Source organism: Dipodomys ordii, unplaced genomic scaffold (assembly GCF_000151885.1).
Source record: "Dipodomys ordii isolate 6190 unplaced genomic scaffold, Dord_2.0 Scaffold19, whole genome shotgun sequence".
NCBI lineage: Eukaryota > Metazoa > Chordata > Mammalia > Rodentia > Heteromyidae > Dipodomys > Dipodomys ordii.
Genome location: NW_012267235.1, coordinates 8,565,531 through 8,581,700, shown reverse-complemented (window position 1 = coordinate 8,581,700; position 16,170 = coordinate 8,565,531). Strand labels below are relative to the sequence as shown.

Sequence of the window (16,170 nt, the reverse complement as noted above, 5' to 3'; positions counted from 1 at the left end):
GGAAGGGGCCACTCATGCCTGAGGTCCCTCCGAATTGATTTGAACAATGGGCACACAGCTTTGAGTGATGCGGCCAAGCAACCAAACATGGCACCACTCCCCCTCTACACACAGCTCACTACCACATGGCTGGCTTAGTTTAAGAGATGACACGTGGCCTTGTACGCTACCAGTGGATACTGTACCTTTGGATTTTCCTAAGGCTGCAGGGACAGAAACATACAGATATTAGTGTCAATAATCTACACCTTCCTTTGGACATAAAGGTTGTATTTTTAAAATTTTTTTCGCAAAGGGGTCTCTTGCCAAGGGCAGGATCCTGGGATGAGGTTTATGTGGTGCTGTGAAATCATTACTGCTTAATTGGTCTCCAAGTGACTTGGAGTTTTGTACAGGTAGAGATCATATAGATGGATAGCAGCTGCAGAGGAGATGTGGCTGTGAGGCTGGGGGGACAGGAGTTCATAGGGGACAGAGAACAGGGAAAAGCAGCCATCTGTCCACTTATAGGTTAGAGGGGGGTTAACTCTCTGTTCAATGATCTAAGAGGTAACTGGTCCTGTATCCTCAACCCAGGCATCTACTGGCTAAGAATTCCTACTTCCAGTATGGAGGGAGACAGACATTTTTGGAGGGAGAATCACTCAGAGATAGCATCTGTTTAGGTTTTCCTTATACAGGGTGGAGTTAGGAGGTGAGGTGGAGGTGGGGTGCTGACACATGGATACTGTCTCCTCTTCCTACCAAATGGGGGCATGGATCAGAAGCACAAAGCTGTCACATGAACCTTGTAAAGGTACAGCAAGAATTTTATTAAAAAGTTCATGTTCAGAGTTGGGTTGTAGCAGGTGGGATGTGGGCCACTGCAGGAAATGTATGTCAGGGACATACTGTGAAGGAGGGACATGATGGGAGACATGCTTCCTTTGTCTGGTAGCTGGTATTGCTTGCCTCTCCTATGGCTTCAAGAAGACACCTGGGACTGGAAGATGCAGGGGAAGGAGGACCTGCTAGCTTTCAGGTTGTATTGCACCTGAAGATGCAAGCTCATCTCCCAGATGTCTAGAAATCCTCTTGGAGGCCACTCAAAGCTCCGGAGAGGAGTCCACTGTGTATCCTCTGGTATTCAAAGTAGGTTCTTTAGGCTTTAGAACTGATCAGGATGAAGGGAAGAAAGAGCTCATTTTTCCATGTGGGGAAAGGAACCAATGTCACTTAGCTGCCACGGTTGGCGAGGATGGCAGGCATGGAAATGTTTCCTGAGACAGCAAAAAAAGAATTCTGACTGATGTTAAGTTCTACCCTTCTCTCCTTCCTTGCCCCATTCAGGACCAGGACTGGTGAGGATGGATGCCTTCTATTTCCATGGGCATCTTTCAGGTTCAGTAACCTCACACTCCACGCTTCCTGACAATGCAGTCTACTCAGGGGAGAAGCCAGCTTGGGCATGGGCTAGGTGCCAAGTGAACCCTGCTAAATGTCAGCAGGTGAACAAGAAGAGCTGAGGGTGTATTTCTGCCTTTTCAGAGAAGCTGCTGAGCTCCACAGAAATATCTGCTGGGCCAGCTGCAAGTGCTCTTAATGGAAGCCATGTTCACAGCGAACATATACCCAATGTCCACCGACATTTTTAAACTGTTAATGTAAGTCTTTACAAAATGAGTCAGTCACAAAGGCAGCAGCTATGCTTGTGGCAACTGAAAAGCACATGAAACAAATGGCTACCTTGAAATGTCTGAATGTCTATATCAAATGCAACTACGTATTATGAAACTGCCCAGTGTACCACCAGGATTCCCCATGAACCTCTGCTTCATGCCAACGTTGAGAGGAACCAGTTTTTAGATCCTTTCTAGTTGAACCCAGGTAAAAGTGAGAAGCCAGAGAGGAAGACTATCTAAAGAGCAAAGTGTTGGGAAACCATGAAGCAGGAGGCAAAGGCAGAGTCCAGGAGATAGTGTGTGGCTCTTCTGGCTCCTTGGCAGCAAGGTTGTAAGGGATGCAGGGCGTACAGGGAGTCAAGCTTAAATTGCCTATCTCTCCCTTTTCTCTTTTAGGCCAATGAGACGAGGGTGGGGGTAACCAGAGTTGTCACCACCCAAGGCTGGGACTCATGTGGGTAAGCCAGTCTTCAGTTCCAGTCTGAAACGCTCTGTCCCTTCGTATTCCTCCCTGTACTTCCTACTTGGGTGAGATTCCTCATAAGCCACACTTTTCATCTGTCAGAAAGAGGTAAATAAAGAATAGGTTCTGAAGTGACGAAAACCTCTGGCCCCAGTTATACCATCCATTCAGTCCACTGAACTCGTTCATTCAAGTCAGGAAGGGAATGTACCAATAGCAGATGTAGGGAGTAAAGTATTTAACATGCACTTGAAGCACTTACTGGTGGCACAGCCTGAGTGGTAACCTAATGGGCCGCAGGGGTGTGTGAAAGAGGGTGCTGTGGTCCTTGGAAAATGTGTTGGAAGCTTGGTTCTCTGTGTGGAGATGCTGGGAGGTGGTGGCACCTTTAAGAGGTGGAGATTACTGCGAGCTGGACTGGGTCACTTGGAGCACTGCCCTCAGAAGGGATTGAGGAAGTTCTCTAGGACTCTAGTTCTTGTTGCAAGACAGTTGTTACAACAGAGCAAGCCAGGTCCTTAACGTCCATGTGGCTTCTCATCTTGCCCTGTGATCTCTCATGGCTTTCACATGCCATCACACAATGGTGCATGTGGAGCAGCCAGGTGGGTCCTTACTGGAGCGAAGAAGCCTGTGCTGCTGGCACTATGCCTTTTAACTTCTCATACTGTGAGCAAAACAACTTGTCTTTATAGATCACCAACCGCCCCCCCCACCCAGGTATTTTGCAATCACAATGGAAAATGAACTAATATAGACAGAAAACCCAAGTGTGTCTAAGAAGAGATTTTTCTAGCTAAGCCAGTGGCATTAGCTGGAGAACTGAAAAGTGAGTATACATTTTTGTTTGAGAGGATATGAAAATCTGGGAGCTGGTTTGTGTGAGTGAGACACTCACCTGAACTATACCAGGGATTTTAGCTGGATTCCCCTTTATTTTCCCGTTCCTAAGTCCTAGAACCATGTAAGTAGGAAGTCAGCATCCCCTGCTCTTAAACACAGCTGGACCCACCTTACTAACAGCTCCCTAGAGGACAACAAAGAACCCACCCATAGAAGTGGGATCCTCAGATTTGAAGTATACTTCCATTTACCTTGGCATCCTAGACTGTTGCAGGTAGACAAGTATGTAGGTTATACTTGCCAGACAGGTAGTAAATTGTATGTTTTGTTTTGGGTTTTTTTTTTTTGGAGACCATTGTGAGAAGATTAAGAGACCAAGAGAGCTGTTTCCATGATATTCTCTTAAAGCCTTTGATTTTGTGTTAGTCAGACCATTAACTCACCAACTCTGTTCATCACAGCACACTGGGCTTTAAGAGCGGAAAATGTTGTTTTTCAAGACCAGACTTCTCAAGTACTAACTACCTGAAACAGATGAGTTACCTCTGGTCATCTTTTTTTTGTCGGTTGTGGGGCTTGAACTCTGGGCCTGGGCGCTGTCCCTCAGCTCTTCAGCGCTCTACCACTTGAGCTACAGCGCCACTTCCATCCTCTGGTCATTTTATATCAATTAAAAGTGACAATTTCTCTTCCTTAAGGCTGTTGTGAAGAACAAATGAGACACTGTTCATATGTTCCTCAGCCTTCACTATGACCACTGACAATAGGTTCAGCACCTTTTTTGTGCCAATATTGAGTGAATTCAGAACCTGGGTACTGTCCCTTAGTATGCTTGCTCAAGGCTTCTACTTCCAGATTTTTGGTGATTAATTGGTGAAAAAAGTCTTATATAATTTTCTGCCCAGACTGGCTTCTAAGTTTGATACTCAGATCTCAGCCTCCTGAGTAGCTAGGATTACAAGCGTGAGGTACTGGCACCTGGCTAGGTTTAACAACCTTGATCTGAATATACAAAAGGCTCCAAAATCTAAACCATTTTTAGCCCTGACATGATGCCAGAAGTGGAAATTTCTACACTCAACCTCAGTGGCACGCTGCAAAAGAAACAAAAGTACACTATGTAAAACTAGGCCATGTGTATACTATGCACAAGTAGATACAAGTGAAGACATTTCAACTGCATATGAAAATATTCTAAAATCTGAAATACTTATGGCCCCAAATATTTCAGATAAGAGAAACTCAACCTTGTAGAAGTCTCCAGAGTAAGAATGTCCTGTCCTTACAGGACATAGGACTTAAAAAAACATTCTTCTTGGACAAAGAAATAAAGAAAGTAAGGTGTGTGTGTGGTGATATACACTGGTGGAGGCTGCACTGGTGAATCAAAAGCCACATGAGATGGAGGTACTGAGTTCATAGGGTCTTCATCCTAATTTCTTCCTTTCCTAATAGTGACCCTGGACATCGAAAGATGAAAGACATCAAAAGAAGGAGAGAAAGGGACAAAAAGCAAGGCAGATAGGTAATTGAGAATCTTGCTTTTTTCCCCCAAGAACATTTCTATATCTTTTAAATTAGATTAGTTTTACAAGCAACTTGAGGGCTCTTCCATAACCTAACACTGCTCTTCCAACTACATGACTTTAGAGTATATCTTTATATGAATCCCAAAGCCCTTTGCCTGCTATTGATAAAGGTATGTTCTAAAACCAGTCAATATGTTGAATAGAAACAGCATCATAAAGCTTTATCTTCAACCAGGATTAACACATGGAGGCCACAGATTGTTTTAGACTTTGCTTTAAAGTTCTGGTGCTGGTGAGTTAATGGTCTGACTAACACAAAATCAAAGGCTTTAAGCGAATATCATGGAAACAGCTCTCTTGGTCTCTTAATCTTCTCACAATGGTCTCCAAAAAGAAAAAACCCAAAACAAAACATACAATTTACTACCTGTCTGGCAAGGACAACCTACATACTTGTCTACCTGCAGCAGTACAGCCTGAAGGACAGCAGGGTCACTGAGCTTGAAAGGCTGCTGTGTACATTACCTAAATCAACACTGGGATGCCAAGGTAAGTGGAAGTATACTTCAAATCTGAGGATCCCACTTCTATGGGTGGTTTCCTTGGCTGTTCTCTAGGGAGCTGTTAGTAAGGTGGGTCCAGCTGTGTTTAAGAGCAGGGGATGCTGACTTCCTACTTACATGGTTCTAGGACTTAGGAACGGAAAAATAAAGGGGAATCCAGCTAAAATCCCTGGTGTAGTTCAGGTGAGTGTCTCCCAAAAGCCTATGTGTTGACGGCTGTATTTCCAGACTATGGCACTATTGGCAGATGGTAGAAGCTTTACAAGCTGGGCCCTAGTCATAGGAAATTGAACATTGCAACCCCAGCTCATCCTGTTTCTCTTTAGTTTGATTGCTAGCCACTGTGAGGCTAACAGCTTCCTCTGCCATGGACTCCCACCATGACACACGGTGCTGCCACAGGCCCAAAGGCAATGGAGTCAAGTTGCAATGAACTGAAACCCCTGTGAGCCACAATGTAGCTCTCTTCTGTATGAATTGATTACCTTAGGTATTTTGCTATAGTAACAGCTGAATGACACATTGCCCAAGACTCACTTTCCACTTAGGTCATCAGGGCAACAAAGAAGGCAAGAGTAAGAAGAATGGTCTTGGTTAAAAAGTTCATTGGAAAACAAACCAATTTTTGGGAACCAGCTAGGAGTTCCACAAGCCTTCCTGCTTACAGTGGGTTTTCCTCTTCAGGAGGGGCAGGGTCTCCTGGAACAGCCAGTTCCTTTAAGTTTCAGTATATCCTCCATCTGCAGAATTAGCATAATTGCTTGTGGTATTTTAGAAAGAAGACATTAAGTGTTTGAAAAGCTTGATCAAGATGTTTCATCTTCAGAAAAGTGGGCTTAAGTCTGTTGCTATATTAAAAGACCTGGGAAGATGTTGTTTTAAAATTGGATTCATGAATCCAGGACGTACACACAAAGCTATCAAATTGTTCTGGTAGCAGCTCAGTGTTCAGTTCAGGTCCTCAATTTCAGGTGTTGCTTGGACCCTTCCTATAGTATACTAGTAGAATTTCAGGGATAGGTGTCCCCAGAGAATCCGCAAGGTTTTCCTGGACCTAGCCTCTGAAGTCCCTGGATACCTTCTGGGATTCTTACTAGTGAAAGTAAATGGATAAGGCCAACTCAAGTCAAAGGGAAGGTTATGACACCAATGCTCAACGGAGGACAATGGCTGTGTCTACTGCAACAGAAGTAGACGGGGATCTTAGTTTCCTGTGGCTGCTGTAACAGGTATCACAAAGTTGGTGAATGAGAGAAATGTATTCTCTTATGGTTCTCGAGGCCAGAAGCCTAGAATCATTATCACTAAGGTCAACAGAGGTGTTGGTAGGACTCCATTTCCTTCAGGTGTTCTGGGGAGAGAATTCTTCAGTGCTTCTACCAGTTCTGGTGGTTATTGGCACTTCTTGGCTTGTGAATATGACATCTCAGCTCCACCTGTTCATCTCTACAGGAAAGCTTCCATCCTGTCTATAAAGATGCCTGTGAAGCTGATAATGCACTTATAATGGTCCTCCTGGTAATCCATAGCCATTTCCTTATTTCAGGTTCTCTATTTTAATCACCTCTACAGAGGTGATTAAAATAGACCTGTTATCTTTGGGATAGTAGAAAATGTGTAGGTGAGCTCCTGAATTTGCTAAGGAAGCTCAGCTCCCTGTGCTTTTATGAATCAGAGAGGCATCAGCACCAAAACTGTGAGGGAAGTAAACTACTTTCAATGACATCTAAGTTGGAAACACATTTGGATGATGGCGAACTTGTCATTTCTCTCAAATTTTATCTGGTTTATGTGATCCAATGTTTTTCACTCTTTTGGGAGGAAAGGGGAAGGGTTACTGGAGTTTGGACTCAGGGCCTTTCACTTGCTAGGCTGGCACTTTGCTATTGAGCCACACTTCCGCTTCTTTTCGTGCTGGTTATTGTTTTTCTTCTTACTATTGCTGACTTATTACAAAGAATACTTCAAAGGACATACATGAATAATCAGCTGATGAGATACATAGGATAAAGTTTGGGATAGGAGCTTCTGTCCCTATAGAGTTGGAGTTGGCAATATTCTTGGCATATGGGTAAGCTCAACAACATATCCACAGTTGTAGGGTTTTGAACTCAGTGCCTTGAGCTGCTAGGCAAGATACAACTCCAGCCCTCCAGTATTATTTTCTATAAATACTTCATTACACAGGCATGACTGCTTTCATCACTGGCCATGGATGATTAATTCAATCTTCAGCTTCTTTGTAAGTGGAGAGTGGACAGAAAGTTCCAAATCTCTGATCATGTGGCTGGTTTCCCAGAAGGGTCCCGATGGATAGCTTAAACAACACACTTATTCTTTTGCAGTTCAAGTAATCAGAAGTCTGAAGTCAAGATCTCAGAAGTTTGTTGTGGAAGCAGAGTGAGAATCTGTTTCACGCCTCTCCTTTAGCTTCTGGTAATTGTGGTCAGTCCTTGGAGTTGCTCAGCTGGTAGACATGTGCATCCATTTTCTTTTCTTTTGTTGTCAGTTGTTGGGCTTGAATTCAGGGCCTGGGTGCTGTGCTGTCCCTGAACTTTTTTGCTCAATGCTAGTGCTCTACCACTTTGAGCTACAGTGCCACTTCTGGTTTTCTGGTGGTTAATTGGAGATAAGAATCTCATGGACTTTCCTGCCTGGGCTGGCTTCAAACTGCAATCCTCAGATATCAGCCTACTCAATAGCTAGGGCTAGAGATGTGAACCACCAGTATCTCACTTTTAAAATTTTTTCTTTTCTGTCCTAGGACTTGAACTTAGGGCCTGAGTGCTGTCCCTGAGCTTCTTTGCTCAAGGTTATGTGCTGATTACTTTTGAGATAGGTGTCACTTCCTATTCATGGATTCTTGGGCCATAACCCTCCTCTTCTTTGCTTCTTACCACAGCTGGGATGATAGGTACATACTATCATTTCTAGCTTCTTCTGTTGAGATGAAGTCTTGCGCAGTTTTTCTGCCTGGACTTTCTTGTAAATGAGATCCTCCCAATTTCAGCCTCTCACATAGCTAAGCTGACAGACACACTACCACACCTCACTACTGGAAAATTTTCAGCCTAAACTGGTCATGAACTACAATCCTCATGATCTCAGCCTCCCAAGTAGTTAGGATTGCAGGCATGAGCCACCAGTGCCTGGCTGAAGTAACAGCTTTATTGATAAATCATTCTATTCCCTATTTTAACCTGGCCCTCAAACCTGAATTATAAGTTTGTCCAGTGTTTTGGTGGTTAGTTTGAAGGCTTTAAAATGTAGCTCAAAGATTTGAAAAGCTCATAAATGGGGAAAATATAAAAAATTCCCTTGATATTGCTAAGACAGGGACTCAGTGGATGCAAATGGTTTCTTCTTCCCAAACAACTACAACTTTAGGTTTCTCATTCTCCAAAACCCAGCTCAGAATCGATCACCATAAACTCATTGCACCTCACAACATACACACAGTGCACTGCTTGATGATGGCACATTGTGAGAAATGTGTCATAGGGTTGCTGTCCTTGTTGCATGTGCCTCTCAGAGTGCTTATGTGAACTAGGCTGGCCATGTAATCATGAGGTGATATAGCCCTCATGGGACCATTGTACATGCATCCAATCATTGACCAAACTCCATCACGTGGCACATGATGCGATACAAATGCCAAGTACAATAGCTCTTTGATGGTTACCCTAAGCCAGAAAGTTCATGACTTAAAACGTGGAATATTAGGTTTAAACTACATATCATAGGTTCTCTTTCACAAGGAATCATACCAGTACTCAAAATGTTCTCTAGCAATATGACTTAGGTTCTGAGAGGGGCAGAGAAGAGAGCCAACTAGAGAGGACCTTGGAGTTTGTCTGAAAATATCATCCTGTGCAGTAACTCAGTGACATTTTACTAAGCTGAGGGATCCCCTCAGGGACAACTGATGCAGACTGGGTTATAGACATCATCTCATGTTTGGTCCTGGATATTTAATTGGAGATGGGGCATCTACTGAAAGTAATACTGCTCAGGTTTTTGCATTTGCTGCACACTCGTAGGAACCTGTAGATTTTGAATACTTCAATGGTTGTTCTGTGGATGTCTTCTTCAAAGTTATCTGGATTACTTTCTCTCAGGGGGTATGGGGGCCCTGGGAATCAGACTGGAGGATAGAGGGGAACACACTGATGTGAAAGAACTCGGAGCAGAATATAAGGCATTCTCCCAGACTGAACAAGGCAATAAAGCTTGCATTTTCCATTGTACTCTTAGCTAGACAGATGCCCCCAAAAGAACTGAGTTACTACTCCCAATGACATTCCAAAACGAATTCCAGCACACCTCTAAGTTCTCTCTCATACATTGTAATCTAGTTCCTTCTTATAGATTAAGAAAACTTCCCTTTCTTACTTGAATATTCTAAGAATTTCCATTTTATCTATCCCTAGTGGGGAAAGATAACACCAAACAATGGCAACACACATACACACACACACACACATACACACACACACACACACACACAATCTTACATGTGTTGATTAGTGAGGAAAGATGTATAGACACTGGACATACAGTATCCCCCAACTTCTTGTCACAGTACACAGACTTAGGGCTCTTCTAACAACTCCAGCCTCCAATGCCACCTCTCATTCAGAAACAGGAATAAAGCTAAGACTCTGGTCCCTCCAAAGCCCTTTAGACTACTGCCTTTCAAAGAGGCCCTTCTGGTTAGTTCCTCATGAAAGGAGAAAGTTGTAGCCACCACATTTCCTATTCTACAAGTTTTTTTTTTTTCACTCAGAGTTTTAATCTTCCATCTACCTTGAAGGTGTGGTTGTGAAATTTTACTTAATACCTATGATTTTAAAATTTTAAAAACACACACACACACACACGCACATGCGTAGGTACTGGGGCTTGAATTCATGCTATGCCTTAGCTTTTTGCTTAAGACTGGTGCTTGATCACTTGAGCCACAGTTCCACTTTTTTTTTTTTTTGGGTCCAGTTGTGGGGCCTAAACTCTGGGCCTGGGCACTGTCCCTCAGCTTTTCAGCTCAAGGCTAGTGCTCTACCACTTGAGCCACAGTGCCACTTCTGGCTTTTTTCTTTTTGCTTATGTGGTGCAGAGGAATCGAACCCAGGGCCTCAGGCATGCAAGGCAAGCGCTCAACCACTGAGCCACCTTCCCAGCCCAACAATTCCACTTTTTGTTTCCCTCAGCTTTATTGGAGAAAACAGTCTCACAGATCTGGATTTGAAGCACAATCCTTAGATCTCAGCCTTCTAAGCAGAAAGGATGACAAACACAAAGCACAAGCTATGCTTGTGATTCCTAAGTCCTAACCACCGTTTACTTAACTGACTTGCTCTACCCAGGCAACCCAAATGGTGCTGCCAGCTAGCCAGGCTCTGATTGGTTCAGTGTTGGCTGCCACAGCTAACATGGTACTCACCACAACTCATTATAGTGCAATAGGAAACCTGTTTATCTCCTCCAAGGCAATTTCCTTTGTTGTAGTTAAATATTATGTGCCCTGATTTAACCACTGCAGAGATGGTTGTTCTTATACACACTCACATACTGAATTGGATGTACTTAAGAGTTTCTTAGAACTGCATCAAAGATTAGGGGGAAATACAAAAGGAAAAACATCTTGAAAACTCAGGAAAGTTTGACAAAAGGACTAGAGTCGAATTTAGATTTTTTTCCTCTGTCTTAACAGAGGTGGGAGGTGGGAATGTTAAACTGTGCATTACAACTATTCTCTATGCATGCACACTTCTGCAGAATCTACAGAGTAAAGCCACTAAAGGGTCAGGAATGGATACATATTTATGTATTTTGGTTTTGGCAGGGCTCTTTCTTTCTTTCATTGTCATCATCTTCTCCTTCCTCCTCCTCCTTTTTCCACCTCCTCCTCTTCCTCCTCCTCTTCCTTCACATTTTTGCTTATTCTAGTTTTTTGTTACTACGGACTGAACTCAGGCCCTAGTTCATGCCCAACACATGTTCTACAAATGGGCTACACCCTCAGCTCCACATTTAAACATTTCATCAAAATAAAGTGCTTATACAGGTTTTCAATTTCTCTAACTGACCCACTTTTATTTCTTTTGATGATAACTGATTGATACTGACCATCATCATGTCAGCTAAGAAGGCTGTTGCCAAAGGGAATCAAGCCAGAAGCTGATCCCAGTCAAGATCAAGAATAAGGACACAAGCTAGGCACTGATGACTTATGCCTGAAAAGAAATGCTTGCTAGACTCCATCTCTATATTAACCAGAAAAAAGCGGGGCTGGAGGTCTGGCTCAAGTGGTAGAGCACCAGCCAAGTGAGCAAACTTCAAACTTCAGTTTCAAAAGAATGATTTGTAGTTTGTTTGCTACAAGTCACTAACTTGCCAATGGTAAGCACATCCTTCAAGTCAATCTTGGTTTCCTTAAGTCTCACCCTTCCTTACCCAGCCCTTCCAACTTTCCCAGTCCCCAGTGTTAAAAAAGAGACACTGGCTCATACCCATCCTTTTTGTAAAATTCCAGCATCATGTTATCCGTGGCGACACTGAGGGGCCGGCGGGCCTGCTCGGGCTGGCGCCGGTCGGCAGGGTCCATGTCTGGGGAGGGCATGGAGCTGTAGTTGGCATTATGGTTCATGTGGACCGGACTCCCATAGTTGCCTGTAATGTTGAACTCTATCTCTGCAGGGAAGAAAGAAGCTATATGCTACAGACTTCCTGGACAGGAAAAGGACTCCTCTTATCACGCCCCCTGCCCCTGCCCATGATATTACTTAAGCGTATAATTCACCATACTAAGAGACTAGAGCACACAACAGATTATATAGACTGATGTGCCACAAAGCAATGTCTATTTGTGATTTACAAACAAACAAACAAAACAGGAATGGATGGAGCCAGTCATGGTAGCTCACATCTGTAATTCTAGGGTCTTGGGGGAAAGGAATAGGAGGATTGTGGCTTGACTCCAGCCTTGGCAAAGTCAGCAAGAATCCCAGTTACTTGGGAGGGGGAAGTAGGAAGATCACCATCCAAGGCCAAAAAGGGAATGTTAATGAGACTCCCTCTAAAAACCAAACTAAAAGCAAAAGGACTGGGGGCTCAAGTGGTAGCGTGATTACCTAGTGAGCATGAGGCCTCGAGTTCAATGCCCAGTATTACAAAACAACAATAATAACACAACAGGAACAGAGAGATACTGTCAGAAAAGAAGGTTTTTCTAAAGCAAGCATCTTCTTCAACCTTCATGCTTTAGGCAGCAGTTCCTGAGGAGTGCTAACCAAGTCAGGAAAAAACCTGCTATTCAATAGCTATTCAATAACTGCAGCTATTGAAATCCTAGCCAATGGAGCTAATTGAGAAAGTAAAGTAAGATTCAATATTATTAATTATGAATAGTAACACTGTCTTACTGTAAATCTAAAGAGATTCCATTGAAGTGTATGCTGGCTCTCATATCTATCTATCTATCTATCTATCTATCTATCTATCTATCTATCTATCTTTGCCCTTCCCTAATAGAGGAGATAGATACATTCTGCACAGCTGTCTGTCTACAATGCTAATGCATTAACTCACCTACATTGAGGGCTTTGAACTGAAATCCTCAGATCTCAACCTCCCCAGTATCTAGGGTTACAGATGTAAGCCAACAGTAATAAAATGGTGATAAACCACCAGTATCAATATTCTTAATCAAACACTACATTTAATGTAACAACTGCCATGTCTTTGAAATTGTTACCACTGAGAAATATATACTCATTGAAGCAATGATGTGTCCTTGCCTTGAAAGTCTCATTTGGAACCAGGGGAAAAAAAGCATCTCATTGGCTCTGATTCCCACTTTTACATGCTGAGAGGCAACTCAAATAACCCCACTTTGGGCAGCAAAAGGGCAACATCCAGGTGATGTCTGAGTTCTGAATAAAGACTTCATCTACCTCCCTTGACATCTCTAAAAGAAAAAGTTTGAGGAACAGCAAATCATTTCTGCACCAGCTCTCTATTGATTTATAGACATAAAGAAACCCTGGATGGAGGTAAGACCCGCAGCATCTACGGAGCTGATTTTCACAGGCAGTAGATACCTTCATGTCATAATTTCTTTGGGGGTAGAAATAAGAATACAACAGGCTACCACAAGTCTACTGGATGCATTTGTAGTGCATATATGTGCAGAGACAGATTGAAAACAAAGCCTACAAAATCCTGGCCTGGCAGTACTTGATTTCAAAGGCTCTGAACTCACAGTGTTCTTCCTGCTCCCCACCTCTGTCTCCCTATCTGGATGGCACAACATACCTCCAGGGAAGAACCAGTCTGCATGTTGGATGATGGGCTCTATGATCCCCACAATCTGCAGTGAAACCGTGGTCATCATCTCAGTGATGTTCCTGCAAGCAGGAAGGCAGAGAAGGCAGCGGGGTCACCAACCCATGCAGGACAAGACATTCACAGCCCTTTGGTCACTGAGCCCAGGAAGGATCCCTGGTCTGGAACTGTACAGGCCCAGATTTGTGAGCTGGATTTCTCTCCATAAAAACACTTTGTCTTGCTGAAAGGGGACCTTCCAGGGCAAACGAACTGTCCCCACGAATGTACTTCTAACATGTTAGGATGTGGCTATTACCGCTTGCCAAGCTCATCTTTTTCCAACTCTGAAGCTAGGTGCTATGAAGCACAGCCTGCCTGGCCTACCGCCATCATGCCCCTGGCTCTCCTTCTTCTTATCCTGATGCTGATGTAGATTGGCTCAGAGAGGACTCTGAACCTCTGAGACTGACTCAGAGACTATCAACGAGAGTACTCTAGAGGGTGTAACTTCTCCTGAGCTTACAAAAGTCTACCTTGTGGATCAAACTAGGATCTGAAAACTCACTGAGGCTGTTGATGCTTCAGGGTCCACCTTGTGCTGCTCCCCCAGAGCCTCTCTTCCCAGTACTTACCCCTCCGCTTGTGGCCACAGGAGATTGGGTCCTAAGACAATGGCCATGTTGCTGGGAGTCATCTTATTTACATCTTGATACTCGGACAGCTTGGATAAAAATTTGATCAAGTATCTGAAAGGAAATGAGAAAGGCCAGGTTTCCCCAGGCTCAGCACCAGCCACACTCCCCCAGACCTACAGGGAAACTTCTCTCACATGGCAAATGCCACCACCAACAATGAGCTGTATATAGAACAAGTGTCAGGAAATGGGAAGTTTGTGTTCTTTTCAAAAAGCAGACAGACTCAGAACTCAACTCCATTAGCTGTTAACATCTGCTTCAATGACAGCCAGAAAAGTCTTTGCCTTTCCGTGTGTCAAAACCTATCATTCGCCCCTTGTGCAGTCAAAGTGTCTGTCATCAGCAGAAACACTGACATGCTAAGAGTGTGGCTTCTGGAATTACCTTCAGACAGGCTTTCTGGAAAGGTCCAATGAATCAAATGATAAACACAGATAGCAAGTGGACTAGTAATTCTGCCCCAAGGGCTATACTCAAGAGGAATACGCTCACATAAAAATTCAGAGTGAACAACATAGCAGCATAATAGCTCCAAAATGGGTAAATGTCCATCAAAGGGTGAATGAATAAATATGGACTATTATGCAGTCTTAAAAAGGAATGAAGAAATGATAACCCCTTAACACATGGATGAACCATGGAGACATTACATAAGTGAAAGAAGCCAGATACAAAAGGTCATAGATTGTATTAGTCCATTTACACAAAATATCCAGGATAGTTAAGTCTACAGAGCCATAAAGTAGATTAATAGATTCCAGAAGCTGTATTGTATGTTTATGTTTATATGTGGGTCTGGGGGGCAGTATGAAGCTTGACTGGTAATGGGAGCTGGTTTTCCTTTTGGAATAATGAAAACACTCTACAATCAGTGCTAACAATTGTATAACTTTGTAAATTTGAGGTTTGCTCTAAATAAGGCCTGGGGGTATATGAATTGCACTTCAATCAATCCATTAAGAAACTAGGCACAATAAAGCACTCAAATACAGCTCAGGCACACTGAAAAACAGCCAGGTCCTGCCAAGAATTTAAAAAAGACCCTGAGGTCATGTCTCCTGAACTTTATTACTAAGGATGTGTGGTCTTAACCTCACTTTGCTTGGCCACAATGAAGCAACTTCCTTGGAGGGTTTCTTTATTCCCTTCTGTCAGCCCCTCAGAAAGATGACTCGACATGGGTTCCCACCAAGTAGTCACTATGTTGCCACAGTGCCAATTCCACCCATGGCTTCTCTTGACCAGGTCTCAACCTCCAAGAGCCGCACAGAACTGCACCAGAATGTGAAACACTGGAAAGAAATCAACCCATGCAATGACCAGTGTCCTTGAGCTGAGCTGTGGTCACCAATATTCAATGAGTTGTAGCGACTTGATGTTTACTCATGGGATTGAAAATATAAAATTTAAATATAAAAATGGAAAAGACAAAAACTGTACCTGCTAAACTTCCAGCAACCACCATTCCACTTCCATTTCCACAAATCTGACTGTTCTAAGTACTACATGTAAGTGGAATCTCAAGCCTTTGCCCTTTCATTTGATATCTTTCATTCAGCAGCAAGTCCACATAGTTCATCCATGTTGCAGCAAGAATCACAATTTCACATCCTCTTGTATGTCTTTGCCCCACTGTATTTCTCCATTGTCTGCTATTGGAAGACCCTTGGGTGATGTCTACTCTGGGCTATGGTGAATCATGCTGCCATGAATGTGGGTGTGTAAATATGAAGGCTCTGCTTTCGATTCTTTTGGGTATAAGCTCAGAAGTGCAGCTGCTGGATCATATGGAAATTCTAGGTTTAATTTTTTGAAGAATTGCTCTTGGGATTTTGAAAAGGGACACAAGTAATCAAGCAGATGGCAACAGGAGCTGAAGCTGAAAGTCTGTTCATCAGAAGCAGGGAGGAGAGACAGAAGGGCTAGGAGGAGTGTGGGAAAGACAGTGGGAAGAGGAGGAAGCAGAGAGCGTGAGGTGCTGAAGCCAGGAGTAGGGAGAGATCTTCAGCAGAGGTAACAGCAAGAAAAATGAGAGACAGAGATGGAAAACAGCTGTGTCTCATGAACCATGAAGGTTGGAGATTGTGACTA

At 43.3% G+C, this 16,170-nt stretch overlaps 1 protein-coding gene across 1 annotated transcript in view; it reads right to left on the bottom strand.

Moving 5' to 3' along the window:
• Positions 1-16,170, bottom strand: part of Arhgap44 (Rho GTPase activating protein 44) — a 155,201-nt gene that overhangs the window by 14,787 nt on the left and 124,244 nt on the right. Inside the window, exons 14-16 of the mRNA XM_013013045.1 lie at positions 14,017-14,130; positions 13,373-13,464; positions 11,569-11,749 (exon numbers count right to left, since the gene is read on the bottom strand). Coding sequence (XP_012868499.1) covers positions 11,569-11,749; positions 13,373-13,464; positions 14,017-14,130 — 387 coding nt within the window. The remainder of the gene's footprint in view (positions 1-11,568; positions 11,750-13,372; positions 13,465-14,016; positions 14,131-16,170) is intronic.